General features: G+C 58.8%; 1 protein-coding gene and 1 long non-coding RNA gene across 4 annotated transcripts in view; one reads left to right on the forward strand and one right to left on the reverse strand.

Annotated features, from left to right (window-relative positions):
• The first annotated feature begins 3823 nt into the window (after positions 1-3823).
• Positions 3824-12037, forward strand: LOC117309519 (uncharacterized). Of its 3 annotated transcripts, none has more exons than XR_012328834.1 (4): positions 3824-3937; positions 4298-4792; positions 8520-8593; positions 9833-12037. It is a non-coding gene; the product is annotated as an uncharacterized lncRNA (long non-coding RNA). The 3 variants fall into 3 exon arrangements; XR_004523867.2 differs by having other exon boundaries at positions 4298-4396; positions 9833-12034; XR_012328835.1 differs by lacking the exons at positions 3824-3937; positions 4298-4792 and adding exons at positions 4997-6191; positions 7000-7230 and having other exon boundaries at positions 9833-12035.
• The window catches only part of SCN4A (sodium voltage-gated channel alpha subunit 4), a 29224-nt gene continuing 6813 nt past the window's right edge, over positions 4786-27196 (reverse strand). Inside the window, exons 8-24 of the mRNA XM_033847600.2 lie at positions 26851-26992; positions 25859-26059; positions 25079-25232; positions 23042-23280; positions 21071-21244; positions 19854-20210; positions 14219-14710; positions 12454-12586; positions 11611-11765; positions 10957-11130; positions 10739-10861; positions 9183-9461; positions 8843-8896; positions 8498-8635; positions 7852-7956; positions 6987-7257; positions 4786-6175 (exon numbers count right to left, since the gene is read on the reverse strand). Of these exons, the coding sequence (XP_033703491.1) occupies positions 4950-6175; positions 6987-7257; positions 7852-7956; positions 8498-8635; positions 8843-8896; positions 9183-9461; positions 10739-10861; positions 10957-11130; positions 11611-11765; positions 12454-12586; positions 14219-14710; positions 19854-20210; positions 21071-21244; positions 23042-23280; positions 25079-25232; positions 25859-26059; positions 26851-26992 (4417 nt within the window). The 3' untranslated portion in view covers positions 4786-4949. The remainder of the gene's footprint in view (positions 6176-6986; positions 7258-7851; positions 7957-8497; positions 8636-8842; positions 8897-9182; positions 9462-10738; positions 10862-10956; positions 11131-11610; positions 11766-12453; positions 12587-14218; positions 14711-19853; positions 20211-21070; positions 21245-23041; positions 23281-25078; positions 25233-25858; positions 26060-26850; positions 26993-27196) is intronic.

A 27196-nucleotide genomic window follows, 5' to 3' on the forward strand; every position in this document is an offset into this window, starting at 1 on the left:
CACTCTCTGTCTTCTTCCAACTGCCAGGAGGGGAAGGAAGATGCAAATCCTGTGTCCTCTGCCTACATATTTTCCTTACCACCTGCCAGTTTTCAAGCAGCCTGTGCTGCTGGCAGGTCTGTTTGGGTTCAGGGAGACATGGACCCACCTCCTAGGCCAGGGTTGGTGGTGAGGAAGACAGAGGTCTGGGTGCTGCCCCCTCAGTCCTGAGCATAAGCCTCACCTGGGATGGTGGGGTCCACACCCCCACCCCCACCCCCGAGGAGTACGGGCCAGGACTGGAGCTGTGGAAAGCGGAGACAGGAGGGTTAAGTTTCCCTCCAAGGAACAGCTCGTTCCTGGCAGTCCCAGATGTTCTTGTTGTTTCCAGATGTTCCAAATGAAAAAAAAAAAACAAACACATTTCTCTGAAAAGGTGTCAGATGTTCAGTTCACAGAACAAACAGCCCAGGAATATAAACATCACCTGAGGTCAGCTTGGGGACCATGGGCCCCTGGTGGGGGAGGTTGGAGACTCCCCCAGAGGAATGGGGGAAAATCCAGGGGTCTCTTCCTTTAGCAAAGTACCCCCTGGTGATGGAAGCCTTGGTTAGCTTTGGGGCTAGCGTCCCCCAAAGTTGGGGGGAAGATGGAGAAGGCTTGGGATACACACGTGTGTGTGTGTGTGTGCGTGCATGTAGCTGCTGAGACGGGTGTGCTCCCGGGCTGTGTGGTGTGGGGCTGCTCAGGAGCTGGGCCTGCGGCCCAGGGTGACTCTAGGGGGCACGGAGGTTGGGGGCGCAGTAGGTGTCCTCCAAGCACATGCACATCTGCGTCTCCCGTGGGCAGGGATGCAGATGTGTCCTTTGGACTTCATTCCCATTCATGCCAGGAGTGGGTGGGGGCAATGGGGGCCCCACCGCCTGCAGGGTTATTTGTCACAGTTGGGGCCATGCTGTTCCCTCCCCAGGGACAACAGTACTGAGCTCTGTTCGGGGCTTGTGACGCCTTTTTCTTTCCTGGAACAGGAGGCCTCGTAAGCCCACTCCTGCCTCTGCCCCCGGCTGCCCTGGGCTGTGCACCCCGACATCAGGCAGCCCTCACCCCACCTTTCCAGGAAGGCAGCATCAAAATAAGAGATGGGGGTGTAGGGAGAAGGGACATGGAGCTTGGGGGTTTGGGGAACAAGAGGACAGGGACCCCCAATAACCCTGGGAGGGTGGTGGGAGAGGACAGAACCTCAGTTTGGAAAGAAAGGCTCTGACCTCTGCCCCTCCCCCCAGCCCTCGCCTACTGACGCTACTTGTTTTGTTGTTACCAGGGGAGATCTGCAGGCGCAGAAGGATTGGGGTGTGAATCCTGACCCTGCAGGAGACCGGGAAGCCGCCTCAAGTCACCTGGGGCTTCTCAATGCAGGGTGGTCCTGCCCCACAAATGCTCCAGGGCCATTGCCAAGGTCAAATGACCAACGGACACCTCTGGCATTCATGGGCCAGGGGGCAGGGAAGACCCTGCCGTGGGAGGGGCAGCCTCCCACACAGCAGAATTTCCTTGTCTCACATGTCAACGGCACCCCTGTTAAGCAACACCCATGCTTAACCTTTCAGAGACCAAGTTTCCTCATTTGGGTAAAACAGAAATAATTGTAATAATACCTTCTTCATAGGGTGGTCGTGAGCCTTGAAGGGACTCAGGTTCACCCTCAGGCAGGTGGCGCGTAGGACTGATAACTGGGGGAGGGTCTTGATTCTGAAATAGGAACTTTGGTTTCTACGTTTCTCACCCAGGATTTTGTCTTTTTTCTTTTACCATTCAAGGCTCAGGGGAAGGGTGGCTCAGGGCACCCTCAAGCTCTCCTGTCCTTGGGGCCAGAGAGGGACCCGGGCGAGGTTTGGAGAACTTTCATGTGAGAAGGAGCCCCTCCCCCACCTCTGGGAGGGAGGTCAGCACCCTGGTGGGGGGCTCAGGGAGCCCTGCGGGGATGTCAGACCCCTCCCCTGCAGGCAAAGACAACCACACTGTGGGAAGGGGCTCAAGGACATGGCTGAGGGATGTCGGGGTGGCCTGGGGGTTCCCCTCCCCAGCCCCCAAGGGTGCCATGTAACCTCAGGACCCAGGAAAAGGGGATACAGAAATCCTGAAAGGGACTAATACTCACTAGTTCGGAGGAATACAGCCTTGGCTGTCAGAAAACAAAATTAAATCTAAAATTATATTTCACCCACTGGGATTGTGGCCGGAGCTCACTACATAACATTACTCTTCGTCGTAGGTCCATGGGACCCTGGGTTTTCTGGGGTCAGGGGTCAGAGGCAGCATCCTGGGGGAATTGTACCTCTGGGGAGAGGGAGGGGCCACACCGTGTACCCATAGGCACCTTAGGGCCTCTGAGGGGCAGAGAAGTTATGGGGGCTTCTGGAGAGGAGGGGCTGGGGACACGGGTCCCAACACCCGTTTCCTGGGTGCTGTTGTGGGCAGGGAGATGCAGTGTGGTGCTGCCTGTTAGGGGAGTGAAGGGAGCGGGCACGACTCGACCTCATCTGGCCTCTGGGACTCCAGCTGTGAGGCTGGAGTCCCAGTCTCCTTCTGGAGGGGGCAGGAGACGGCCAGACGGAGCCAGAAGAGGGAGCTGGGGCTTCCCCAATCCCTGGCAGCTCCCCAAGTCTTCCCCACTTGGCTCAATCCCCACCAGCCCTTCTTGCTGCCCTCAGCTCCCGTCGATGTCCGCACGCAGAAGCACAGAAGGAGAGAGCCCACATGTCAGAGGCACCGGGGAGGTTTATTATAAGAACTGTACAAAGGGGCCTGTCTACTGGCCTGGCTTGGGCCTGTTCCCACCCGGACAAGGTGCAATGGGTGTGGGTCTGAAGGGGAGGAGCCTGCAGGCAGGGGGAGGCCTGGACCCCGCTCAGCCACACTGGCTCTGCAATCGGCACACGGTCCCGTGGAGAGTTCAGTCCAGCAGGGGCCGAGGCTCTTGGGGCCTCACTAGTCAGAGCCCCAACGAGGAGGGAAAGGCAGTGGTCGGAGTGCTGGTCAGAGAGGAGGCTGACCCCTACAGGATGAACTTCTGAAGAAAGAGCCAGAACTGCTGCAGGAAGAGATGGAAGGAGTGGGGGCCTCATTCCAGAGAGGACCCAGGCGGGGCCGGGGAGCAGGGCTGGGCGGTGGGTGTGAGGAAGAGAAGTGGAGGAGGGCAGAAGAGTAGATTCACGGGGCTGAGAGAGAGGGATGCCCAGGCAGGGTGGTGAGGGGGCCGGCGAGCGCGGCAGACGGAAGGGAAGGCCTCAGCCTCCGGGCGAGCACAGACGTAAACACACACGCACACACGGACACACGCACACGCGTGTACGCACACGCACGCACACACGCACACTCACACACTCACACACACACACACAGAGGTTGTTTTGGAGGTTTTGCTGCTTCCTGAGTTTTAATCAAACTGTTCACGAGAAACAAGAAAAAGAAGAGGAACTAAGGGCAACGGGGGACTTGATGTGCAAACCTTACCACCTGTGTTCACACTCACATACACACAGCACAGGGACACTCACACAGACAGGCCTACAGAGAAGACACACATACACACACACACACCAGCCAGACACTGCGGGGCACACTGACACACATGTACACAAATATACCCATACACACATGCATATGCAGGCTCTGAGGGACACGGTGGTTCACACACACACACACACACACACACACACACACACACACAGCTATACACAGAGGTATAACACTGGCACACAGGCACACACACACCGATGAGTAAATCCAGTGACCCCTAAGCCTGCGTCTCACCCCCTCCTCCGAGCTCAGCCTCTGCCTGTTCTCGGCAGGGCAGCCGGCGGAGGACCGGCAGCGCCATGCCCAGGCCAGCGGCGCCAGCAGAAGTGCCGCCTGGCTCTCCGGGTGGCAGGAAGTTGCAAGGTTGGGTCTGAGCCAGGTAAGCAGTGCCTGCCCCAGTGTGGAAATCTCGAACGTGGGCTCAGCTAGAACATTCTTAGGATCACTTTGAGGTGGGGAAAAGGATGAGGTGTGGTGGAGGATGGGGAGGAAACCTCTGGGGTTGGGGCGGCTGCCAGGAGCCCCAGTGGTGCTGATGCAGGAGGGAGGGAAGGAGGGAGGGAAGGGAACCTTCTTCCTGAGCACCAGGGTCCCCGACACCACCCAAGATCTGGGTGCTCCGGCCAAGAAAGCCCCCAGTGCAGCGATATGCTGGTGGGATCCAACCTGTGCTACCCATCCGTGCTTTCTAGAAAAAGACGATTCCCAAATGGAATCCTCCCTTCTGCTCTTCTCCCAGGGGCCAGCCAGGGAGCCAGGGTCCTGGGCAATGGACAAGTCTGGAAAGGGTGTCAGGGGTCACACCGGCCCAATGAGTCAGGATCCAGTGGCCCATCAGGTTTGTGGAGCCATTCCTGGACCAGTGATGCTTTCCTTTTCCAGAGAATTCCTAAGCTGGCAGGGTGACGCTGTACCCAGAGTCAGGGGAGGGCTGGCGGGCCCTGGGGTCAGGCGTCTGCTCTCACTGAAGTTAAGACTTCCTTGTCCTGGAGGGAGCTGGGGGGGCCTGAGCCACTTCCTGGGGAGAGGTCAGTGGCCCTTAAGACTCTGGTGGCAGGAGGGCGGCCAATCCTTCCATCACAGGCCGGCTCCTCCCCAAGTGGGGAGCAGAGATTCTGATGTTCCAACCTCCCCCGGGGCCATGAGGAGGGCAGCAGGGCCCCGGAGGAGGTGAGAGCAACTTGAAGGTGAAATCACGGAGGCAGCAGCCTCGGGCTCAGAGTGGAGACTTCAGGTACAATTCCCGTTTGCCACGGCCTGGGTGACAGCCCAGCACGGCCAAATCCTGTCCCCGACAGGGAGCTGGATCAGTCCCAGACGCAAAGCCCTAGCTCCCTCAGGGGCAGGCGCCACGGGGGAGCTTTGGGGCTGTGCCACCTCACCGCCACCTGCTAGACAAGAGACTCTTTGACCCCTGGGCGCACCGTCTGCCCCGGGGGTGGGGCGGGAGGGAGGGCTGTGTCTGTGGGTCTGATGGACAGGAGCCCCAGGGCAGGTCTGGGGTCCCATGTCGAGCCCCTCCACTCCCCCTTGCTCTGCAAACCGCTGTTCCCGTTCTCAGGGCCATACATCTTGTTCATGGTGTCAGCAATCAGCCCCTCCTTCTCGGGTGCTGCGTCCCCGCTGCTGTCCTGACTGTGGCGGTACATGTAGGAAGCCTGCTTCACGGAGCGCTGCAGCAGGTGCCGGCGGTAGGCCCTCTGGATCTTGACGGCGCACACTTCCTCGTGCTTCCTCTTGAGGGTGGTTGTGATGGGCTCGTAGGAGACCTTGGATGGGTTGGCAGCCATGAACTTCTCCTCCATGGTCTCCTTGAGGGCATCCATCTCCCCAGAGTCTCCCAGGACCTCTTTGGTCAGGGCAAAGAGGATGTCCAGGCAGTGGATCTTGTCCCCTGGCACCATGGGCAGGTCCAGTGTGATGAGCTTGATCTTGTTGGGCTTGGCGAGCCTCAGCGGCTCCTGCAGGGTGTCCACGAAGTCGGAGAGGCGGCTGTAGTCGATGAACTGCGTGGCGTCAGGGTCAAACTTCTCCCACGTCTCGTAGAACATCTCGAAGTCATCCTCCCCGAGAGGCTCACTGCTCTCCTCCGTGGCCACGTTGAAGTTCTCCAGGATGATGGCGATGTACATGTTGACCACGATGAGGAAGGAGATGATGATGTAGCTGCAGAAGAAGCAGATGCCGATGGAGGGGTTGCCGCAGTCGCCCCTGACGCTGGTGCCCGGGTTCTCCAGCGCGGGGTCACAGTCGGGGGGCCCGCTGTTGAGGATGGGGTTGAGAAGCCCGTCCCAGCCGGCTGACGTGGTGATCTCAAAGAGGCAGATGATACTGTTGCCGAAGGTCTCAAAGTTAAACATGTCGTCGATGCCCGACTCCTTCTTGACGTAAGCGAAGTTGGACATGCCGAAGATGGAGTAGATGAACATGACCAGGAAGAGGAGAAGGCCGATGTTGAAGAGGGCGGGCAGTGACATCATGAGAGCAAAGAGCAGCGTCCTGATGCCCTTGGCCCCTCGGATCAGCCGTAGGACGCGCCCAATCCGCGCCAGGCGGATGACACGGAACAGCGTGGGTGACACGAAGTATTTCTGGATCAGGTCAGAGAGTGCGAGGCCTGCAGGGAGGAAGCGGTAAGGACTGCTGCCCTCAGGGTGGGCGGCTGGGTCAGGGAGCAGGGGGCATGCGCGGCTCAGGGGGGCCCAGCCCGCTGGGCTCTTCCCCAGAAAGGAGCAGTAGAAGCTCACCGCTCAGAGCGCAGCCCGAATGGCCTGACCCGTTAGGCTCTCCCAGGGGTCTTGGGGTCTGGGCTCCATCTTTGCCCTGACACAGCTGCATGGAGGTGGGACGTGTCAAAGCGAATGGTGGTAGGCCTATCGCTAAGGCTGTTTGCAGATGCCATGGATGAGAGGGCGGGGGAGGACAGCTCTGGGTGTGTGACTTCAGGCATGTCACCTAATTGGTTTGTGACTCAGTTTCCTCACCTGTAAAATGGAGGTGACAACAGTACCAGCCTCAGGACATTAGCTCAGTGAGCTAATGCCTGTGAAGTGCATAGCACAGTGTCAGGCAAATAGTATATGATTGATAAATGATAGCTAGTTACTATCGCAACGACACACAGCTCTCCTGTGTGTAGGGATACTGGAACCATCTTCTTATGTTTTTCTCGAAGCACACGGGCACCTGAGTGTGCGCCCACTGGACAAGTAAATGTTTCTCAGGTGTAGTCATGCATGTGAAGGTGACAGGTTGCCTGGGAGCCCACTGTATGTGCTTTTGCGCAGTAAGTGTAGACGCCAGGTGCACACGCGTGTGCGTATGTGTGAGTGTGAGCACGGCAGATGCGTGAGCAGGTCTGTGTGTGGACATGAGGATGGGAGCGCCGGGCCTCCCTGAATGACTCAGCCCAGCCCGGCCCTGCTCACCCACAATGGACAGGATGACGACCACAAAGTCAAAGATGTTCCAGCCGATGGTGAAGTAGTATTGGCGCAGGGCCAACATCTTGAGCATGCACTCGCCCGTGAAGATGATGATGAAGACCATGTTGACGTTGTAGAGGATGTCCACTTTGAGCTGGCTCTGGTCATCCGTCTCCACCATCATGGTGACCATGTTGAGGCAGATGAGGATCATAATCGTGATGTCGAACGCCTGCTGCGTCACCAGGTCGTACACCATGCCCTGGATCTTGTTCTGCAGCAGGGATGCGAGTGCGGGGATGCACACCGAGGGGTGTGGGGGGCAGTGGTCAGGGCAGGACGTGGACCGGCAGAAGATGCAGGAGGACACGACAGCATGACAGGGAGAGAGACAGAGAGAGAGGAGGTGTCAGGTCTTGTGGCAGAGTCGGCCAGGGCAGGGGCGGCGAGACCCCCCATCAGAACAGGCCAATCTGTGGGGTCCGCGGGCATCCTTCCTCACTCTGGGAACTTTCCTCCCCTCAAGGTCCCCCAGCAGCCCCTCATCCTTCTCCTGAAGTCATTGCTCACTGGGGGGCTGTCTGGACATCCTCTTCCTCCCCGTTCCAGGGGCCCTTGCCCCAGAGGCCACCAGCTGAAGAGCTGACTGGACACTGGGGAGCTGTGCAGGCCCAGGCAAAGGGTAAACTGATGACTGGAGTTTATCAGGCAGCTGCTGGCGCCCCTCCCGGCAGGTGGACCCAGCCTCACGCCAGGGACATAGCCTGGTGGGCAGAGCGCAGGCTGCGTTTTGCCCCCTGCCCGCCGTGGCCCCCTTAGGCAGGAGCCTCATACAGGCTGCAGGGGGAGGGGCCCGGAAGGCTGGTACCTGGGGCCGGGGAATTGGCTTCTGAGGCTTCTTGGAGCCAAGCTTCTTCATGGCGTTATAGTATTTCTTCTGTTCCTCCGTCATGAAGAGGTCTTTCCCTCCAAAGTATAGTGGGATGGGGCCCGTAAGGTTGCGGTGGGGGGTGTCCTCCTTCTCACTTTCCAGGACCTCCCCCTTCTCACCTTCTCAGGCACCACCCTTAAAGCCACCCGCACCCCAGCAAGGGGGCCAGTGGGACTTGCCTGGAGCAGCCAGAGATGGGGGTCAAGGGAGGCAGGGGAAGGGGGACTCAGGGGCCCAGAGAAGGGAGGGGAGGGGACTGGGTGACCGACAGAGGCAAGGGGTCAGTGCAGCCTCACTGCCCGCTTTGGGCCACCTTCCATCAATGTCTCGTTGGGTCCTCAGAATGAGCCGGCATGGCAGGTGGCACGAACCTCATTCTGTACATAAGGAAACCGAGGTTCGAGGTGGCCACATCTCACTCGTCCAAGGTCGTCTGGTGGGATGTGAACCCAGCCTTGCTGAATCATGCCACCAGCCAGCGAGAGCACAGCAGGTGCAGGGGCAGCATTTGTGAACATAGGAAGGAAGGAGTGGACGGAGGGAGGGAGGACAGAGCCCGGGGAGGGGAGGGCTGGACACTTATCTTCTTCTTCTGCTGGTTGAAGTTGTCAATGATGACGCCAATGAAGAGGTTGAGGGTGAAGAAGGAGCCGAAGATGATGAAGATGACGAAATAGAGGTACATGTAGATGTTCACCTCGTACTGGGGCTGTTCCTCCTTCTGCAGGGGCCACAGGATGGGATGGGGTGGGCTGGGTGGGCTGGGGGCACAAGCTGCCTGCTCCCTGTTCCCTGTCGCACTGTGGGCCCATCCACCCCCAGGCTGTGGGGTCTCGGGGGCTCCTGAGGAGGCAGCATGGGGTGGGGATGGGTCTGAGTCCTCTCCCCTGGCTAACTCACCAGCCACATCTCGAGGACCCCCACTCACCTCCCGGGAGTCCACGGCTGCATACATGATGTCCATCCAGCCCTTGAAGGTGGCCTGAGAGAGTGTGGTTGGGTGTGAGGGGAGGGGGCTGCCCCCTGCTTCCATCCTTGAGTATCCCTCCCTGCCCCCGCCTGGTCCTCCCCAGAGGCTGCCTGCCCTGAGCTCCCCTGGGGAGGCATCCAATAGAGACCGGAGAGGTATAGACACTACCTCTGGGTCCCACAGCCCTAGAGGCAGGGTGGGCGGCCCCCTAACAAGGAGCGGCAGGGCGCTCAGGTACAATGAGAATGTGGGGGCACCTCCATCCCAGCTTTGGGCAGGGGCAGCGGGTCACACTCACCACCTGCAGGAGGGAGAGGTAGCCCAGACCCACGTTGTCGTAGTTGACCTTGACGTTGAGCCAGCGGACCTGGCCCGTGTGCATCAGGCTCTCGCACTCGGACTTGTTGTTGACCTCGGAGATGTCGAACCTCTCGGAGGTGGTGGTGTTCATGCAGTAGTAGAACTTGCCGGCAAACAGGTTGACGCCCATGATGCTGAAGATGAGCCAGAAGATGAGGCAGACGAGCAGCACATTCATGATGGAGGGGATGGCTCCCAGGAGGGCATTCACCACCACCTGGGGGCCAGGGAGGGGGTCACTTCCAGATCCTCTCCCAGGCAGGCAGGGACACCCAGTCTCCTCTGGGAGAGGGTTCCCACCCACAGTAACCAGGGGACCAGGCACAGTTGGGCCTTGTTGCGCAGGGAAGGCTTCCTGGAGGAGGGCCCATCTGAACCAGGCCTGGGGGAGAAGTCTGCTGGGCTTTACTTGGGGGCGGGGGGATGGTAAGCAAGGAGTAGGGGTAGTGGGTTGCCGGCCTGGTGGCTGAAGAGGGCTCTCCGCTTGGCTGGAGCTATCAGCCCAGAGTGGAGGCTGGGCTTCTCTGGAAGCAGCCCGGCCACGGGTCACCGGGCAGGAGACAAACACTCTTTCCTTGGCCCCCATAGGAAACTCAGTCCCCGTGACCTGTTCCCCTGCTCATCTGCTCGCAGGATTAGAGACACAGACCCAGAAAAGAAGCCAACAGAATCTTTGAAGCAGCAGGACCCTTGGGACTGGACTCCCGTGCACTGCCAGCGGTGGCCACCCAGGCCAACCTCATTATTTCAGGCTGAACTGAATCTGAGAATTGTCTGTTTTCAAGGAGAAACCGTTCCATGACCTCCAGACAAAGTGGGTGGCACAAGCCCGGTGATGCCCAGGGGAGCTCTACTCCTGGCTGGGGCACCAACCAGCTGCCAGGTCACTTTCACTCTGGTGCAGAGGGGTCCCGGCTCCAGGGGTGGGACGGCCCAGTGCTGGCTGGCCTCTTGCATGACCAGGAGGGAGCCCCCAGGCTCTGTGCACTGCTGACCTGCAACCAGCTGCTTCATGGAAGTTCGTCCCTCTAGCGTGGGTTTTGCTCCTAACAGACACCCCAACCCCCCACCCCCGCCCCTTGCCTGGGGAAGTCCCATTGGTCTTGCCCAAATCCCGTATTTACCTGTCACTTCCGCCCTCAAGGGCCTGAGGGAAGGGTGGGCAGGCTTGGAGTCCTGGGGGGCCCCAGTCTGAGGCTGGGGAGGGACACCTATAAACCCACAGACCTGCCTTCCTTTCTCTCCTCCTGCCTCGGTGCCCTCAGGGCCCTCCTGGGAGCTGCTGCAGCCTCTGCTGCCCCCAGTGGTGGAAGAGATGAGTGAAGGAGGGGGCTGAGGGCAGGAATGGGCACTTGGGCTGGTGTGGGAGGATGCCTGGGGACCTCCAGACCTGGACCCCTGGTGGTGGCCGGAGTACAGACACCCCCAGCCCCCTTCCAAGCTGTGTCTGCTCCCCCAGTCCTCAGCCCTACTCAGAGCCCCGTTGGCACCCACCCTCATGCCCTCGAATCTAGACAGTGCCCTCAGGGGACGCAGAGCCCTGAGTGTCCGCAGGGATTTGATGGGTCCCAGCTCCGAGTAGCCCAGCCAGTTGGCCACCAGGCTGATGATGGAGACCTGTAATGGGAGGGGAGGGTGGTCAGGGAGAGCAGGGCCTCAGCCACAAGGACCGCCTGGGATCTGAGTGGGGGCCGGGGGTGGGGCAACCTCACATCTACGATGAGGAAGTCGAGCCAGCACCAGGCGTTGGTAAAGTACACCTTGAAGCCGTAGGCCACCCACTTGAGCAGCATCTCCATGATGAAGATGTAGGTGAAGACCTTGTCGGCATATTCCAGGATGGTCCGGATGACCCGCCGCTGCTCGATGTAGATGTCCTCGAAGGCCTGGGGGCACCAGCAGGGCGGGGTGGTCGGGGCCCAAAGGAGGCCGGGGCAGCAGCCACGTCCCTACCTGCCAGGGGCTGCTGGTTCCCAGGGTTCTGGCACCGGGGCCAGGCGGGGGCAGACTCCCCGTGCCCATCATGCAGGTGAGCCAGTGAGTTCCCGGTGGGGAGAAGCCCCTCAGCTCCCCTTCCCCAGGCCTAATAATAGTAACCCTCACTGGTCTGTCAGGGGGGTTCACCTTGACACATCCTGCCCTCCCAACCCCCAGTTCCCAAGGCCTTCCCCACCTGATCCCCGGCCGGGACCTGTCAGCTAAGGATGCACAGGGATTCAGAGCCCATCTGTCTCTTTAAGAAAATTAACACAGTCTACAACACATCCTGGAAGCACTGGTGAGTTCTTTAGGATTCTCTGGGTTCGGGGCTGCCCAGGTCTGGCTCCTGCCTCTGCCCAGTGCCCGGTCCCCAGGGCAGCGCCTACCAAGGCTCCACTGCTGAGTAGGATCATGAAGACGATGAAGGTCTCAAACCAGTTGTGCTCAACGATCTTGAAGCAGGCCCTGCGCAGGGTCCACCACATCTTCCCTCGGCCCTGGGAGATGTCCACGTAGAGGCAGGGAAAGCGCTGCACACAGGCTGGGGAGGGACGGCGGCAGGGGCACCGGTCACGGGCCTGGGGGCCACCTTAGGAGGCACAGTCCCGCCACCTTCCCAGGATCCGCCCCCACCCCCTACACACACACAACCGCATGCAGACATTCCAGAGCACAGGGGTGCAGGCAGCCAGCACAGGGTGTATAGCCGTCAGGCTGTCCCCGTCCTCCCCCACCTCGCCCAGGCAGCCTTCACTCTGCCACAGCCCAGGCCCTCCGGGCAAAAATGTTCCCGAGGGGCGAGGCAGGCCTCTCTCTGGCGGACGAAGCTGAGGAGGGGGACAGTCTTAGAGCAGCCACAGCGGAGCGCCTGCTTCGAGCGGTGCTGGCCACACTCGGGGCTCTGTGGGGATTCTGCACAGCAGCCCTCGGGCTGACGCTACTGTCACCTACCGCCGACACTGCAGGGGTCAGAGGTTCAGGGACTGGGAGGCATCCCCAGCTCTGACACCCCTTCCCAGCATTCTATTCTCCTGGGGTGCCACAGGGCAGGGCAGGAGAGCATCAGAGGAAGAAGGCCCTGCCTGCTTTTGGTGATGCGTGTGTCCCCGAGATGTCCCCAAGGGGGCAATGGGCTGGGGCTGCTGCCGGCCTCGGGCCCCTTACGGGGTCTGCCGGGCTGGGGGAGGCGCCCAGGAGAGGTGGGGTCACACACGCGGGCTGGCCCTCACCCTCGGTGAAGCACTCCTCAGGCTGCTCCCCCTCAGGGCTCTCCTCGGCCTGTTCCTCGGGGTCCTCCTCGGGGGGCTTGTAGTCGGCAGTGCTGCAGACGGAGGAGTTCCCGTCGAGGGGCTGCAGCGGCTTCTGCAGAGGCCACAGGGTCACGTGACCCCGGGCCCTCCCACAAGGTGGGGCGGGGGAGGTCAAGATGGGAGACCAGAAGGGAGAAGGGAACGAGAGGGTGGAGCAGACTCATTCATTCCTTCATTCATTCAGCCCTGGGGCCTAGGCAGAAGAACCACAGGCCTTGGTCCTGCCCTTGGAGTGGGACAGGGATGAGGCCTGGGGAAGGAAGGGGATGAGCATGGAGCAAAGTCTGAGCCTTCCTATCCTCAGGGTCGGTTTGGCTGAGAAATCCAAAAAGGATGGAAATTTTTCTGCAGCCGAAGCTCCAGCCTGGGGCCAAGGGAACCTAACTGGGAGTGGGTTGGGTGGGACGGCTGGTGCTCCAGCCTGGCCAGGCCTCTCCCACCTCCTCCCGGTGCTGCACCTAGGCCGGCCTCCTGCCCCCAGTCTCCACCCCTCAAGGGGCCCCCTTCATGGCTGGCGGGGAGGCCCCTGAACAGGGTAGCCTGGAGGGGCAGGGGGCGGCTGTCAGGACAGTGGCCAGAAAACCAGGGAGGGCCTTGTGCCCAGACGACAGAAAGGGAAACCGAGGCACCGGGCGTTAGGTTGGGCACGGCACCCGATGAGCCACATGCCCTGCCCGTGCACCCCCACTCCCACAGCCCCCCGGGAGCCGTACTTGTTTCCCCGTGAGAGTCCCCGGAGCCTTGGCCCCGGCTGCTGTCCAGCCCTCCTCCACCCGCTCTCCTCAGAGCGAAGTTGCTGCCACATTTCCCCGGGTATTTATAGCTTGGCAGGCGCTCGGCCCCTGGTAAGTCAGTGTGCCACGTATTCGGGGGAAACAAGGAGTCAAGAGCTTCCAGGGCAAAGTTTACTCAGGCTCTGGTGCCAGCGGGGCCCTCGCCGATAGGGTTGGGACGGGCAGGGGGCCCCGCCCGAGCTGCAGGGTGGGCGAGGGGGCTCAGCCTGAGCTTCTGGGGGCGACCACCAGGGCCTACCCCACCCTCGCAGGGGAGGGGAACCTCAACCCAGCAGCAGGCCCCCTGCATGGGGGAGGGGGGGTAGCGGCTCCAGCTCCCGGCTCTCTGTTCCCCTTGAACCCAACCCTACTGGGCCCCTGACCCCTCTCCTCAGCCCAGACCTGGCACTTTGGCCCACACTCGGAGGTTGGGACCAGCCCTCCAGGTGGGGTCTAAACAGAAACAGATGATAATGGCAAGGACTTGGCAGGAGCTTCAAACCCAGAGGGGGTTTAAGAGAGGCCTCTGGGATTCCGGCCCTGGAGCTAGGGTGCCTCAGGTGAGAACATGCTGTCTCAGAGCGCCACCTGCTGGGGAGAGGGGACCCAGGTGGAGTTGTGGGGCAGGGGTGAAGGGAATGGCCTAGGGTATTAGGACAGGCAGGGCATGCCATAATAATTGTATTAATAGTAATAACAGCCACCGTTCACAGAGAGCTGACTGTGCTTTGCACACAGCATCTCATCTAATGCTCACAGTAATGCCACGGGATAGGTACCATTACCCCATTTTATAGATGGAGAAACTGAGGCTTGGAGAGGATTTGTGCCATGTTCAAGGTCACACAAAAATGTAGAGTCATGTCTGCCTGACTCCTGATCCCTCGATCCAGGCTCTGCGACAGGCTCACCTTGCCATCCTCAGGCTCTGAGAAGGTGTCCGTTTCCTCCTCTGTGGGCATCTCCAGGTCAGACTCCTCGGAGGCGATGGGCACGTGGATGGTCAGGTAGGGGTTGTTGATGAAGTTGAGGTGGTCCAGCTCAATGCTGGGGGGAGGGCCATCAGCCAGGCCCATGTGGTTCAGGATATGATTGTCCTTCTTGAGGTCCTTGTTTTCATCCTCCTCGGGCGGTAGCTCCTTCTTCTCGTCTTCTGAGACACTTTCCCCAGCCTCGCCGGCCTCGCCAGCCTCCCCAGTCCCCCCGAGGCTGAGCATGATAACCTTGGGGCTCAGGATCTTGCCATGCAGCAGCCCCACGAGGAAGGCTTTGGCGAAGCCGACACCCCACTTGATGCGCGTGACGGCGATCTGCAGGTTGTTCATCTCGCCATCCTCGTCCGAGGCCGCCAGGCTGTCGGCGCTGAAGGAGCTGAGCAGCAGGGCCAAGAAGAGGTTCAGGACCTGGGAAGCAGGGGTTGGGGGGAGCCTGAGCTCAGCCTCTAGGCCCCTGAGGGTGCCACCTTCAGCCAGCACGAGGGGCCTCGGGTCTCCTGATCAGACCCACCTCATGGTGGGCTGTTAAGAGGACGTCACCTTACGGAACCCTCACAACTTCTTGTGAAGGTGAGGAGTGCTACTGTCACGCCCACTTTACAGATAGGGAAACTGAGTCTTACGCACATGATAGGACTCTGCTGACCAAGGCAGAGGCAGGGTTCGGGGAGGCCCACTGAGTGACAGGGACTCTTTCTATGACTCTGTCCTCCACCTCCACTGCCAGGGGATGTGGAACAAAAAACAGGACTCCTGTCTCCAAGCTTCCAGGACTTCTTGGTAGGCTGAATCTTTTGAGCCTTCTTCTCTTGTCTGGTAAGTGGGACTTTTTTTTTTTTTTTTTTTTTTGCGGTACGCGGGCCTCTCACTGCTGTGGCCTCTCCCGCTGCGGATCACAGGCTCTGGACGCGCAGGCTCAGCGGCCATGGCTCACGGGCCCAGCCACTCCGCGGCATGTGGGATCTTCCTGGACCAGGGCACGAACCTGTGTCCCCTGCATCAGCAGGCAGACTCTCAACCACTGCGCCACCAGGGAAGCCCTAAATGGGACTTTTAATAGACCCTGTGCTCCCGATACCCAGATGCATGTCCCCTGTTGCTGTAGAAGGGGCGTCTCACCTACCACTGTTCACTGCCTTTTCTTCCTTTGGGGTTCCCTGCTCCACCTGGTTCTCTTCTCTTAGCCCCACTGAAAGGGACTTCAGAGGCTACTGGTCTACCCGCGTCAACTTTATTTTCCAGTGGACAGACATTTACTGAGCCCCTCCCACTGTGTGTAGAAGCAAGTGGTCTGTTTGCCCTCCGCCTAGAGACAGACATTTGATCAGACAAATACAATGCAGTGGGTATGCACAAAGCAGAGACTGGGGTGCACAGGTTTTGAAACCACGCTGCTTGGCTTTGAACCCCAGTTTACTAGCCGTGTGTCCTGAGGCAAGTCCTATCACTGCTCTGTGCCTCAGTTTCCTCATCTGTACAATGGCGATGGTTCCAATACCTACCTCCTCACATTGTTGTGAGGATTAAAAGGTCAATACGAGTAGAGCACACAGTAGGCACTCAGAACTTGTTGGCTGTTATGTGTGTGATAACAGAAGACTCTACAAGGTACAGGGAGGAGTGTGATTAACTCTGAGGCCAGCTCAGCACTTTATGACTGAGGAAACTGAGTCCCAGAGAGGTGGAGTGACTTGCCTGAGGACAAACAGCACAGTCAGAACTAGAACCCCAGTTTCCAATCCTTGTACAACTTTAGAGGACATCATTTATTTGCACTACAGTGTGAATGGATACCCCAGCGGCTACCCAATGCAGTGGCCCTGACTTCCACCAGCTTACTCCCACCCCAGGGCAGTGAGGAGGAAGGTACAGCCTGGCTGGGGTGGGGGTCCTGTCTCCTGTCAACCAGAGGCAGGTATTACTCTGGGGGTCTCAGGGTGGGGCTGTATGAGTGGACATGAGGAAGTAGGGCCGACTGTACTACGCCATTTTCTACAGGACTTGAGTATCCTCAGACTTTGGAATCTGCAGGGTGTCCTGGAACCGATCCCCTGAGATACCAAGGGAGGACTGTAATGTGAATCTCCCACCCTTGGCCATCTTCTCCATGCATCTCACTGTCTGGCCTTCACCAGTGTCCTCCAAAGTCTTTTTGTCATTGTCTTAACTGTCATGTTGACATAATATCTTTAAAATGTAGGGGCTTCCCTGGTGGCGCAGTGGTTGGGAGTCCGCCTGCCGATGCAGGGGCGCGGGTTCGTGCCCCGGTCCGGGAAGATCCCACATGCTGCAGAGCGGCTGGGCCCGTGGGCCGTGGCTGCTGGGCCTGCACGTCTGGAGCCTGTGCTCCGCAACGGGAGAGGCCACAGCGGTGAGATGCCCGCGTACCGCAAAAAAATAAATACATAAATAAATAAATAAATAAATAAATAAATAAATAAATATATATATATAGAGAGAGAGAGAGAGAGAGAGGGAGAGAGGGAGAGAGAGAGAGAGAGACACATCCCTGGTGGTGCAGTGGTTAAGAATCTGCCTGTCAATGCAGGGGACACGGTTTCGAGCCCTGGCCTGGGAAGATCCCACATGCCGAGGAACAACTAAGCCCGTGCGCCACAACTACTGAGCCCACGAGCCACAACTACCAAAGCCCACGCGCCTAGAGCCCGTGCTCCACAACAAGAGAAGTCACTGCAATGAGAAGCCCATGCACCGCAATGAAGAGTAGCTCCCGCTCGCTGCAACCAGAAAAAGCCTGCACACAGCAACCAAGACCCAACGCAGCCAAAAATAAAAATAAATAAAAAATTTTTTAAAATGTGGTCTTAAAAAAAAAAATATATATATATATATATAGTATATTGTATATCTTCTCTCTGGGAGAATGTGCTGGGGGTATTTGTCTCCACTGCCGTGCCTTCTAGCTACTTTTCTGCCTTTGCCCCCCACCAAAATTTACTGGTTTTTCTTTCCCTCTTTGGCGGGAGGTGTCCAGTTGCCAGAAACACATCTGAGATGGGAATTAGCTGCTCTCTGGGTCAGCAGGGTTTGCACACGGCTCCTGCCTGGGACAGAAATAGCTGCCTCGGGCCAGGCATGGGGGGTGGGTTGGAGGGAAGGGGGACTGACAGCAAGTTCCCCTGGGGGGCTCTGAGGGGTGGGTTCCTCATGCCCTGGTCATTTCCTCTTCTTCACAGTAGCCCCGAGGTACCATGGACGCAGGGGACCTGGGTCCCCACACACCATGGTGGGGTGCTCCGGTGCCCTCTGGCAGACACTTGCTTCCATGAGGCCTGGGAGGGTGGTGGGCAGGGACAGTGCCCAAGGAGCTGGCAGTGCCACCCCCCTTGGTCACTCTGCTTCCTCTGAGCAAAGTGGGAGAGCCACAGAGCTGGGCCGGAGAAGGGCATCAGGGTGGGTAGGTGTGTGTGTCTGTGTGTGTGTGCATGTGTGTGTGACGGGAGGGTGCGGGTGGCACACACACAGAGGCAGTGCAGTGCAGTGGTTCCAGACTCTGGGGCAAGACTGCTTGGGTTCAAATCCTGCACAGGTTACTAATCAACCTCCCTGAGACTTTGCTCGATAAAACAGCACGGCCCTCATAGGGGGTGGTGAGCATTAAGAGATCAATACCAGGAAAGTGCTCAGAATGCTGAATAAACATGAGTAGACGTCAAGCTGTCATCGCTGGCACTGCTGATGCTAACCTCATCATTGGTACCATTGCTGCTGGTATTGACGCTATTGCTATTGGAGTTACACAGACCCAGGTTCTAGTCCAGGCTCCGTTTCGCACTAGCTGTGTGGTTCTGGGCTGTGCCTCCTGGATGCACAGAGCCAACATTACCTGCCGTGCAGGGTCGTCAAGAGCATTAGGGATAATACACGTAAAGCCCCTGGCACAGGAACCGGCACGTGGCAGAGCCCAACACCAGGAGTGTGATGCTGGTTGGTGATAGGTACTGTATCCGCCACTGCTCCCCCGACGCCTGTAACATTCGGACTCCCCTGGCCTCTTGGGCCAAGTGCTTTGCCGCTAAGCACTTGAAATGTGTCATGTAATCCTTACGACCACCCAGTGGAGTAGGTCACCACTCCCATCATTCCCATTTTCCAGATGAGAAAAACTGAGGCCAGAGAGAAATAACTTGCTCAAGGTTTCCCAGTCATCAGGTGGCAAAGTAGGGGCCTGAAATGTTTTTGAGTTTACACACACACAGACAGAAACCCCCTGCAGACCCTTTTAGTCACCTCCAGGCCCTTAAACTTGCCCTTACAAACTTCTACTGAGAGCCTGCTCCCACGCACCCATCCCGAATCCTGCCCCAAAGTTCTGCTGGGACATCTGCCCTCACTCTCCATCTTCCCTCACTCTCCCCACTCCCTAAGACCCCCCTCCCAGGAGCCACCAGCCTGGGTTCTGCTGTCTGGCTGTCCCTGGGGGCTTGGGACCCCCTCCCACGGTCCCCTCCTCAGTCAAGGTGACATCCCCCACCGCCAGTCCGTCCCTGCCCCCAGCCGGAGCTCAGCCGTATCTGAGAAGCGCTGACCCAGCAGCTCAAGGATTCCACAGGCCTTTGCGGAACATGGGGACGTGTGTCTTCCCACCCCCTGTTGCCCGGGGCAGCATTGGCCACCACAGGGGGCAGCTGGGCACAGCTCTCCTCGCAGGAGTGACCCCACCCCAAGAAGGGGAGGAGCAGAGTCGGCAGGGTGAGGGGAGATGTCTCCCCCGGCCCCAGCCACGGAAATTCTGGTTAGCTGGGCCATGGCCTCACACCCCGTTTCTCATGGGCCCCTGCACCTCCTTCCCTGCACCAGCCCCGCATACAGAAAGTGGCAGGATGGGTGCAGCCCATGCCACCTCCAGATCCTCCCAGTGCCCATGGCCTAGTTCCTGGGGACAGAGGGTGAGAGGGTAGGAGGACAAAAGGGCCAGGAGTTCCTGGTACCAACCCCACACTGTGCCTTCTGCGGTCACAGTCAATCCTCCCGGCCACCCCCTGAGGGGCCTACCATTTTTCTTCCACGTGAAGTTAGAGAACTCAGCCAACCAGAGAGCAGTGGTTCGTTCAAGGTAACATAGACAGCAGAGGAGCCGGGACTGCAACATGGGTCAGTCTGACTCCAGTTATCATGTTACTTTACCCAAAACACTAGGTCTCAACAGTACTACTCGCAGTGTGGTCCCTGTACCAGAGGCAGTGACATCACCCAGAGCTCATTAGAAATGCCGGTTCCTGGGCCACGGCTCAGAGCTGCTGCACCTGACTCTGGGGCATGGGGCCTGGAATCTAGGTTTTGAGAAACTCCCAGGTGATTCCTAAGCAGGTTAAAATTTGAGAGCCACTGAGTTAAACCATACAAAACTGCCATTTGGGGGCTGGGGTTAGGTAGAAAACAAGCATCGGCGGTGTCACACAGCGTAACCTCATGGGAAAAGGGCCCTTCAGCGACAGCCTGATTTAAAGGAAGTAAAGGCATGGACACACGTTGGACACTTGGATGTCCTGGGCGAGGGTGGGGGAGCCACCCAGCCGACCTTACTCACCACCAGGTTGCCGATGACCATGACCATGAGGAAGACGGTGAGGCACATGGCCTGGCCGGCCACCTCCATGCAGTCCCACATGGTCTCGATCCACTCCCCGCACAGGATGCGGAAGACGATGAGGAAGGAGTGGAAGAAGTCGTGCATGTGCCAGCGGGGCAGGTTGCAGTCCGCGGCGATCTTGCACACGCACTCCTTGTAGCTCTTGCCGAACAGCTGCATGCCCACCACGGCGAAGATGAACACGATGATGGCCAGCACCAGCGTCAGGTTGCCCAGCGCCCCCACCGAGTTGCCGATGATCTTGATGAGCATGTTCAGTGTTGGCCACGACTTGGCCAGCTTGAAGACCCGCAGCTGCCGGGCAGGGGGAGGGCAGGGGCCGGTGAGGCCCGGGGACCCCTGGCCCAGCCCCAAGAGAGCCCCATCCTTAGAGGAGAAAGAGCGGTTCCCTGACCAGGGATTGAACCCAGGCCCTCCGCAGCGAGAGCGTAGAGTCCTAACCACTGGACCACCAGGGAATTCCCAGAATGAACAGCTCAACTCCCACCCACTGAGGGATGCAAGGCCTCAGTTTACCTCTCTATGAAATGGGAATGCTCACATCCTACCACCTCATCCTCTTTGAGTGATCAAAAGAAAGAGTCCTTATCTCTTAAATATACAGGCTGAAGTATTTGCAAGTGAAATGAAATCTCGGGATTTGCTTTAAGATGTTCCCCACAGAAAAACTGGGGGGACAGATAAAACAAGAACTATAGAATGTTGACAGCTGTTGGAGCCGGGTGAAAGGTACACAGAGGTGTAGCTCACCTCCTCTATACTTCTGTGGATGCATGAGAGGTCCCTAGGGGGTAGTGGAAAGGATGCTAAGTCGGAGTCCCAATTCCACTACTGACGCACTTCCGGAGCCTCAGCTTCCAGCTCTGCAATATGGGTCGAAGTCCCCACCCCACTGCCACCCAAGGTCACTTAGGAGTCAAGCCCAAATGTCAGCTCCTGGGCTGTCATTTTGGTCCCCCAGCAGCTCTGTGCGATAAGGGGGAGGGCACCTTTCTCCTTTTTTCCAGTAAGAAAGGTTCTAAGAGGCAGCGTGGTGACCAAAGGGCAGAGGGGGCTTTACTTCCAGCCCTCTGGCTTCTTGGAGGCTTCTCCTCCTTTCCCCCAGGCATCCTCACCACACCCTTCCCCAGCCCGGGGGCCAGGGCCTCACGCACCAGACGGAAGGAGCGGAGCACCGACAGCCCCTGCACATTGGCCAGGCCCAGTTCCACCAGGCTGAGGGTGACGATGATACTGTCGAAGATGTTCCAGCCCTGCTGGAAGTACTCGTAGGGGTCCATGGCGATGAGCTTCAGCACCATCTCTGCTGTGAAGATGCCCGTGAAGACCTGCAGGGTGGGGTGCAGCCCCCGTCATAGAGCCTCAGGGGCACAGGACCTCGGGAGTCCCCAACCCCACTCCCACCTCCAGGGCTCGAGGGGAGGGTGACAGAGCCCTGGGGGTGCAAGCAGTGGTACCCACGGCCCACAGATGTGTGTATGTGAGTGAGTGAGGAGCGGAACGACCATGCCACAGGGCAGAGTGGGAACCACTCAGACGCCGGGGCCCGTCCATTCCTGGCCTTGTGACTGTTGGCCTGTCACGTGACTTCCTGGGGCCTCAGCCCAATCATAATAATATTCAGCACTCATAGAGCGTGCTGTCGTTCACATTGTGACCTTATGGGTATCCCAGCCTCTGTGAGGTTGGGAGGAATGATCGCGCTCATCCCAGAAATGAGAAACTGAGGCTCAGAGAGGCCAGCAGCAAGCTGTCGGTCACACCGCCCACCTAGAAGCACGTCTCAAGCCAGGTCTTGGGGGGGCTTAGTCCAGTCTCCTGTCCCTACACCCTACAGCCTCTCTACCCTGGTTGGCTGGGGTCCCAGGACCCAGAAAATCTTGGTGGCTTTGGAAGTCTAAGGCAGGGCCCCAAAGAGGATGAAGCAGAGGATCAGTGAGAAGCCAGAGCTGAGCCCCCAGAGCCCTGGACTTGTCTGAGAGCTGCAGAACCTCTAAAAGCTCCCTGGGCACAGTCCCCCTCCTGCCGGGCACCAGCTGCCCCGGGCCCACAGCCTGCCCGGGCACATGCTGAGCCCCGCCCAGGAGCTGTCCCTGCCCGTAGCAGGTGCTCAGACAGCAGCAGAGTGTGGGCAGGGGGTGGGCAGGCGGCGGGCCGGGCCCATCACACACACCCCAGCAGCTGCACCGCGGGTCCAGAGCACACCCTTGCTCCTCCAGCCCGGCCTGGCCATGGCCACCTCGGGTATCTCCGTGGGGTGGACGTGCCTGCCTCGTGGGCTGGGGAGTCCAGGGTCTGATTCCTGTGCCGCCCACCCAGTCCTCGTCCTGCCCCAGGCCCCAAATCTGACTCTTCCTGGGCTCCCCACGCCTCAGGAGAGGGGGAGCATCTCGCCCATTCGCCATCCTGGAAAGATTGCAAAGGCAATTGGGAAGGGTGGGGCTGGACTGGAGGAGGAGGCAGCTTTTTCCCTTTGTCAGGCTCCACAGGGGCTGGCAACGAGGTGATAATGCTTCTAATGGGCAGGGATAAGCAGGCGGATCAGTGTGTGTCAACAATAGCAGAGCAGAAAGGGCTGGAGGGGGAGCTGGCCCGGCCAGGCCAGAGAAATGGCAGCGGGCAGGGGGGCTCGGGGCTGGGGGCCTATGCCCTGGGGCCTCCAGGGTGAGCGGGGGGCCTCTTGAGCCTGGGTGCCCATGGCTCTATGCCCCCACTTCCAGGTCCCTTTGTCCCTCTTAGGCCCACAACAACCTCTGAAAGTGGAGAGACTTGCCATCCAGCCACCCCCATACCTCTATGCTCTCACTCCCCCATCTCTGCCTCCAGGGCATGGCCTGGACCCCAAAGCCCCTGAAATCCTGATCATACGAGGTCAAGCACCTCATCCCTATTCTATCTGCCCCCAAGTACCCTAAAACCCAAATTCCACGTCCCATGGGTCACCCCATGCACATCCCTGGTACATCAACTCATGCCCCCATATACCCATATGCTGGGAAAATAACCCCAGCCTGTCCCCTTATGCCCCCTAATCGCGACCCATATTTCCACACAGCCCGTCGGGCCCTGTGGCCCCTCTCCTGTCCTGCACAGGAAGGACAGCCTCTCCCTTGTCCGCTCCCTACCAGGTTGCCCACGTTGAGCACTCTGTCAAATTGCTCCGTCATGGGGTAATGCTCCATGGCCATGAAGAGGGTGTTGAGCACAATGCAGATGGTGATGCCCAGGTCCACGAAGGGGTCCATGACGATCAAGTGGACGATGTTCTTGAACTTCATCCACGGCGTGCAGCAGTTCCATATGAGCACTTTCTGGGAACACTTGTACCACCATGGTGGGCACTTCTGGTGGGCCTCTTCCAGCTCTGGGAATAGGGTGGAAACCGATACCTGATGAGGATCCCCCCTCACGTGCTCCTTCCTCCACCGAGGTCTTTGGTGCCACCTTCCAAGCTCCGCCCCCTGGAGCATCACACCTCAAGCCCCGCCCCCTCAGGGAGGCCTACTCCAAGCCCCGCCTCTCAGTGGGTCACCCTCAAGATCCATCCCTCTAGACGCTGCCCACATGGCCCCACCCCTCAGTCCCCGCCCCCCAACACGCTGTCCCTTAGCTGACCCTCAAAAAGCCACACCCTCAGCAGCCTTACCCCTAGTTCCTCTCTCTCAGTGTTCTACTTCAGCTCCGCCTTCCTGGAGCTCCCCACCCCCCAACGCGATGGGGTGACTCCCATCCTCTGCCTATGGCCCAGGGCTGCGATCTCGGCTGGGGAGGGGCCCAAGGGCCCCCAGGGAGAGGCGGGAGGCCACTGCAGGGGGTTGGGTCCCAGTTCCACCTGCTGCTGGCCAGCACCACTCAGGAGCAAACCATGGTTCCCCCCGAGGGCTCTCCCTCTCACTGCCAGTATGCCGGCCCCTCCAGACTGTCCCCAGCCAGTCCTTCCTTTCCCACCAGGGTAGCTTTCTGGAAACATCCCCTGTTCTTGCCACTCCAGCTCTAAACCCCTGGGGCTCCATAAGGCCCATGGGTGACGCTGCTTCTCCTCCTGGTCTTCCAGGCCTCTGTTGCCCATGGGGGTTCTCAGCCTGGGCGTGCTCTCATTTAATTACCACCGGAAATGGATGAGGTAAGTATATTAGTGCCCCCATGTCATAGATGAGGAAAGAGGACTCCCAGGGCAGCCCCATAGACACCTGGGTTTGAGTGCGTGATTGGGACACCCCAGAGTTTGGGGGCGGCTGAGCCGCACCCCCACCCAAGAATTAGTAAACCAGGCTGCAGATTCTACACCCCTACCCCCAACCCGGGTGCTACTGCAGGTGCCCCAAACTGTGTCTGAGGCCCCAAACTTCCCACCACAGTCCCAGCAAGGACGGCGTTGAGTGACCTCCTCGGCCAGCCCTGCCCAGCGTTCCCTGGGGCATCCTCTGGCAGGGCACATAGACACCTGGATGCCCGTCACACAAGGTCAGCTGGGATGGGGCCCTCTAGAGGTTTGCAAAGTCCTCCAAGTCCTTCCTGGCCCAAGGCGAGACACCTGGGGAGGGGCCCGCTCCCTTCTATGTCAGATTTCCTTGCATCTCCCTCCCTTGCTTCCCCCTTTCCTCCTCCTCCCTCCCTCTCATCCATCCACACACCCATGCCTCTTCCCATTCATTAATCTTTCAGCCCACCCACCCAACCATCCATCCATCCATCCATCCATCTGTATGTCTATCCACCCTCTCCTCGTTACCTAATCCTAGTGTCCCACTGAGGCCTGGGGGGCAGCACAGGGATTTGGGGGAGTCTGTGACTCTATCTGGGCAGAGGGACCTTTGATGTTTAACTTTTACCGAGAAGATATTTGAGGAACAGGATCTCCAGTTTCCGGAACATTGGGCCTTCCTGGTTCGTATTATTATCCTGTCCTTCCCCATTGCCTTGGCAGCCCCCAAGGCCTCCCGGAAGCCCCCAGTTCCCGCCACAGCCTGGCCTCGCAGCCAGAATTGGGCCAGGGTAAGCCAGGACTATATTTATCACAGCCATTTCTTCGATGCCAATATTAAGTTACTGTCCTGAAGCTGGGCCCAGCCAGGCCCTCCCGGCCCCCACCCCGGGAGCCCAAGTAACCTGATGGGCAGGACAGGCAGAGCAGGGTGGGTATGGGGATGCCAGGCACTCACCTTCCATAGCATCTGAGATGCCGCTGTCTGCGCTGCAGCTGGGTCTTGGGGGCCCCTTCTCCCCCGCCGATGTGTCCAGGCTGCCATTGCAGTCTTTGCCGTGGGCTGGGTCCTCGTCTGCCTCCCTACCTTCCAGCGCCTGAGCGGCCTTGGCCTGTGGACCAGCAAGGGTGATGGACATAAAGTCCATTGCTGAGCCATGGGGATGGACTAATGGACGCTCAGAGCTTCTTCCTGAGTCTTTCAGGCTGGGGGCCCCTCTTTTTGGCCTGCACCCAGCTTACTGTGGGCAGGGGCGGCAACCTCGGTGGTGGTGGGGTGACAGGGTAGGGACCAAAGTGACACATCCTGAAGACCCTTCACTCTCTGAAGCCTTGACTGACCCTGCACTTCATGAGACAATGGGTAAATGTACAGCTGCTCCCTGGGGCCTCATCAGGACCCACCTCTCCCTCAGCCTGGACCCGTACGCTGCCCATAAGGAATCATAAAACCATAGGAATTGGAGCTGGAAGGCTACATCAGGTTTAACTACTCCAGATTCCTTGTTATATATGGGGAAACTGAGGCGCTGAGCTGAGAAATACTCTTTCTACTGCTTGCATGCCTCCCACCCCACCAAAGCTCCAGCCTGGGCCTTCTGTTCCCCGTCCTCTGCCTCGCAGGCCCTACCCCACGCCTCCCCCGACCCCCCTCAGCCTGCCCAGGAGCACCCAGGCTGAGGGGCAGGGAGATCCCTGGGTCCTCGGCCTCCTCTCCCTGAGTCCAGACCTTCCCCACCTCTTCCTGCTGCTTTTTGAATTTCTCCAGCATCTGCTGAAACTCTTCTTCTTTCTCCTGATTCTCGGCCAAGGTGGCCTCGTTCTGCTCAGCATATGCCATGGCCACCACCGCCAGGATCAGGTTGATGAGGTAGAAGGAGCCCAGGAAAATGATGACCACGAAGAAGATCATGTAGGTCTTGCCGGCTGCCCGAAGGGTCTGGGAGCGGGGGAGGGAGAGAGCGCGTCACATGGCACTCCCCTGCTTTCACCCACACCCATCTCCATACATCCGTCGCCCAGATAGGTAAACAGAGAGGGTCCTTCACAGAGCCTGGCAGTTTCAGGGCTTTTGAGGCAAGGTATAGCCACCCTTGGCAGGCTAAGCCACATTCTGGGGTGCTTCAAAATATATACTCAGGACCCAGACCTTCCTGGTCTCCTGGCTCAGAAAGCCCAGAGCACCTCAGCCAGACATCTTGCGATCAGAGAACCAGGATAAAAATTGGGGAACATGGGCTTTGGGATCAGCTTGAGTCCTAGCTTTCCCATAGCGCCTGGCATCTAGTAAGAGCTCAGCAAATAGTAGCTATTATTATTATTACTACTAAATATTATTATTAACATCATCATGTTAGAAACATCACCAGGAACCAGCAGGCACTGTTGCTCCAGAGCCAACCTGCCCACCTGCAAACAGTGGAAGGCAAATAATTGTGTCTGGGCAGAGTTGGAGTCCAAGCTGCCCTACCGGTTACTGTGAGGCCTGGGAGTCTGTGCCCGGCTCAGATCTCAGCTCTTAAGGCAAATGAGAAAAAGGAAGAAAGGGCTGAGGCTCAGATCTGGGCAGGTACCTAGTGTCAGAGGGCTCTGAGAACCCGTATGTAGGGGCATTTAGGGGGTACCACGGAGGGGACAGACTTGTTAGGGGCCCCACCAAGCCCGGAGGAGGCTGTGGAGATGGAGGGAGGTAGCCATGGGGCTGAGGGGCAGGGCCGGGGGCCGCTGTACCAGCTGGAAGAGGTTCTCCCAATAGTCCTGTGTCATGAGGCGGAAGAGAGCCAGGAAGGCCCAGCTGAAGGTGTCATAGCTGGTGTAGCCATAGTTGGGGTTCCGCCCGGCCTTGATGCACTCGTAACCCTCAGGGCAGCGCCTGGGGATAGGATGGGCGCTGGCTTTAGGGAGAAAGGAGAGCTCCAGCCGGGAGATAGATGGGGGGATCCCAAGAGAAAACTATCCTTCCGTCTTGTCTGCATCCCCCAAAATGGAAAGTGTTCCCCCATGTCCATGAATTTTCTTTACGTTTCCATCCACCCCAGGTTCTCATCCCTAATCATCCCCCATCTTCTGACAACCC

This window comes from Tursiops truncatus, chromosome 20, assembly GCF_011762595.2.
Source record: "Tursiops truncatus isolate mTurTru1 chromosome 20, mTurTru1.mat.Y, whole genome shotgun sequence".
NCBI lineage: Eukaryota > Metazoa > Chordata > Mammalia > Artiodactyla > Delphinidae > Tursiops > Tursiops truncatus.